General features: G+C 33.5%; 1 protein-coding gene across 1 annotated transcript; it reads left to right on the forward strand.

The window, feature by feature from the left end:
• The first annotated feature begins 216 nt into the window (after positions 1-216).
• LOC139897897 (uncharacterized) lies at positions 217-3,619 on the forward strand. The gene is made up of 4 exons (XM_071880610.1): positions 217-324; positions 425-497; positions 851-1,043; positions 3,128-3,619. The coding sequence occupies exons 2-4, from the start codon at positions 444-446 to the stop codon at positions 3,259-3,261; spliced, it is 381 nt and encodes a 126-aa protein (XP_071736711.1). The 5' UTR covers positions 217-324; positions 425-443; the 3' UTR covers positions 3,262-3,619.
• Positions 3,620-3,877: the final 258 nt, after the last annotated feature.

Consider the following 3,877-nt stretch of genomic DNA (forward strand, 5'->3'; position numbering starts at 1 on the left):
ATACTCTATAAAAATAAATACTGTAATAAATAAATAAATAAAGTACTCCGTAATTTGATAAGAGGGACAAAAATGGAAAATAGTAAAAAGGGCCCACATGCAAAGGCTGACCAACAAAAGAAAGTTTGGGTCACATAGATACAATCATACAAGCTTTGCTTCGCTTTTTTTTGGGACAAACTACACAAAGCCTTACTTTTTCTCAACGAGCTACACACTCAAAAAAAAAAAAAAAAAATTGGGGCCAATTTTACGTTCTATCTCGCTATCATACGAGCTGAATCAATCAAATATACCTAATTCGATTCATCACCTTTTTTCGCTGTAATTCTATTCGTTTCTTTTGTTTCTTTCTTCAATTTTGTTTTATTTTATTGATAAAAATTGAATTTATTTAATAATGTTGAGCTATAATTTTCCCTAGGGTTTGGTGATTTCGTGAGATGAGCAAAGATCGGCCACCGGAGCCGCTTGATTTCTTCATTTGGACTGTTGAGGTATATATTCGATCTATGTTTTATATCTTTAGATCTATTGTGATTCAATTGTGCTCTAAATTTTGTAATCAGTGATGTTTAATTTGGTATTTTGTTGATTTTTTTTTTTTTTTGAAAATTTCATTTTATTGTGTTTCGAATTATTCAGATGCGTAAATATCTATATATGTTTTTTTTTTAAATTTTAGTTTTGCTAATGATTATACTCATTTTGTGCAAATCATCCATTGACCTAATAATAATAATAATAATAATAATTATATATAAAAATTGATAGCTGTAAAATTGAAAGAATCTTGTTTGTGCAAATCATCCGTTATAATTATTGCGGGTTCAAAAACTCTGTATCGCAGGATGTTGGACTGTGGTTGGAAGAAATAAATTTGGGCGGATATCGCCAAACGTTTAAAGAAAATGGTGTTAATGGAGAGTATCTTGAAAGTATGTCAATGTTTACAACCGAACAAATTCTTCGGTTTATTCGACGTTGCCACATGAAGTGGGGTGACTTCATAACGCTTTGCAAGGAACTTAGAAGGATTAAAGGTTATATTTCTTGAACTTTATGTGTCGATACTTCTTTACTCTTAATGTTGGATGCAGCTTGTATAGCGTGACTATAACTTAATTATAAATTTTAGTAAAAAGTTACATTCATGTGTGCTTTTAAGATGAAACCTTCAAATGTGAGGAAACATTGCAACTTACTGAAACTCTAGTATGGGATTATTATGCTGTTACATATAGATAAAGTTGTACTTACAACTTACTTATGATGTTAATGGGACAGACACTAGCTATATCATCCCGCTTGACTGATTAGGATGACTATTTGTTCGTAGATACATCTCTAGTACATAAATTTCAGGAATTTCCTTAGGTATAAGCAACTCAATATGTATAGTGTTGTTGTCGTTGGGATGATTATTTTGATTCTATGTCAGCTAGCACTCCTGTACATAGATTAATTTCTTCTCATAATAATATTGGAACTTTTTAAGATATAAGTTCTTTTACTAAACTGTATACAAAACATGATATTCGCAAGCTTTAGGATCATATCGTGTTTTTTATTAACTGTTTTAACTTGATTGGGATGTCAAAGCGAGTCTAAGTTTTGATCACCTTAATAACTATAAAGCCTGATATGTGTTTCCAGTATTGCAACAAGAAATGATTTGAAAGTTGGTGGGATCTTTATTATTTTAAGAGATTTTTATTAATAATTATCTTGTGCTCTTCGACGCTTAGTAAGAAGTCACTTCTTTGGAGTGTTTCACCTAGGCCTGGCAATTACAACCCATTGTGTAAAAACTGGGTCAGTTGGGGTAAACTTTCAAAATCACTTAGTTAATTTGGGCGAGGGCCAAGCTACTTAGCGTGTCCATCAGGTCATTAAAGAGATATCTGTTGAAGTGATAGTGGATCGAGTACTTGAGCTGGTCATCTAAAGGTTGTTAATACTCGGAATTGTTTTGACCAAACCTGTACGATCTGAATTCTTTTAATGACCAGTTGATAGATAACTCAAAGTAGCAACAGCAGGTAATACACTAATACAGCAGCAGTACAATAACTATTGATAAGTAATTAATAATGAACAGATGAAGACAATAGCTGAAAGCTTATATTGATTGAGATGAAAATAAGACAAACATAGAATAATCAAATACAGCAACAAATGGAAAACTAAATGATATATAGATGGAGATGGAAACTATAACAGATAAATCAGAGGATTTTACAAATTGAATTCCCTCTGCCTAATTCAGAGAATTAGCAATAAGCTTTCACATGGAGTTGAATTTAGACACGACATGTGTCTAAATTCAATTCCAATTCCGCCAGAATCCCATTGGATTCAGTGAGCCAAACGGAGCCTAAGTTCCTGCACAAACTCTCTCAAGAGCCGATACCAAAACACAGACATAATTCTCCACGCCTTTCCTCTCACCATGACCTACACTATATATAACAACTAATGATAGTAGGCTTCATTCATTGGGCTGAATATTAATAATACCGGACTGATCTCTATCACCAGTCGACCCGTATCTGTTGTATCCCATTACCCAACCCGAGCAAACTAGTCCTTTTTGCCACCTCTGGTTATATGGAAACCTATATGGAAACTCTTATCTTTGATCATTATCATCATGCAGAGCTTTCAGCTGAGAAGTAGTAAAGCACGTATACACCTTGTGTTCTCAGTTAAGCACTACTACAATTATATGGGACAGAGGGTGTTATCTATAGAGAAGTAGGGATTAATCAGGATTGGTATTAAAAGTAGAGAAACATTTTAAGTTTTTTAATCGGATGACTTTTGGCTTTCGGTGTCAATTGAATTCCAGAATCTGGATATTTGAAGTAGTACTTTGCAGTTACTAACTTACTAATACAGTTTCTGATATAAAAAAGAATTTACGATCCATAAACTAAACCTTACGATACGTTGACAATTTAAATAACACATGTTATTTTGCACCCCATACACCACTTATGTGGTATTGGGCTTTGTTGTTGTTGTTGTATGTTATTTTGCAGTTTTATACTCGATCTTTTTATTTTTTTGATTTAAATTAAACTAATATAATATGAACTAATAGATTTGTTTTGTATTTCACCAGTGGCTTGCTTGAAGGGTGAGCAGAAAGTACACCGACCATGGTGGGCCCCATCGTGCCTATCAATAGTCTTTGTGAGGGCAGCAAAGCGTAACAGGCAATCACGGGTCGTTTCAATGAAACTAGAAGCCGCATGACGACTGAACATGGGGAAGGATGTATGATTTATCCTTAATCCTAGTACTTGATATGTGTTTTGTCAAGGACAGGATTCCAGATGTTTGATACATCATCCCATGATATCCTTAAATGTCTTTTTGTTTCATTTTCTTTCTTTTAGAATCGAACTATCTGCAAAAAGAGTACCTTTTTCTGATGCTTATTGAAATGGGAGTGGTGGTTCTTCATGGAGGTGAATGCACAAAAGCTGTGTTATATTGTATCTTATGTGTAAAGTTTGTGGAAGATTTATATTTATAGCATAATACAAAGATGAATGAAAATTGTATTGTATTTTAATATGTTTAGATAAATATAGATACGTGTTTAGCTCTATACTCAAGGGCATGTTTTTGTTCTAATTTTCTTCAGCATCTGTGACACATGGTGATTTTTTGAGTGGTTCATTTGCTTAAATCTGTTGTAGATGAATACATCACATTCTACACCCACAAAATAAGAGCTGCCCGTGTTGCATTAATTATTGTTAGAGAAGGTGACTATCTTCTCATAGGAAATTAGTTAACTGCTCACAGGGCATTCATGAAATCTGCCAAACAGGTTAAAGTTGGCCGAAGGCCAAAGCTAGTTGCC

The sequence above is a fragment of the Rutidosis leptorrhynchoides genome, chromosome 3 (genome assembly GCF_046630445.1).
Source record: "Rutidosis leptorrhynchoides isolate AG116_Rl617_1_P2 chromosome 3, CSIRO_AGI_Rlap_v1, whole genome shotgun sequence".
Lineage (NCBI taxonomy): Eukaryota > Viridiplantae > Streptophyta > Magnoliopsida > Asterales > Asteraceae > Rutidosis > Rutidosis leptorrhynchoides.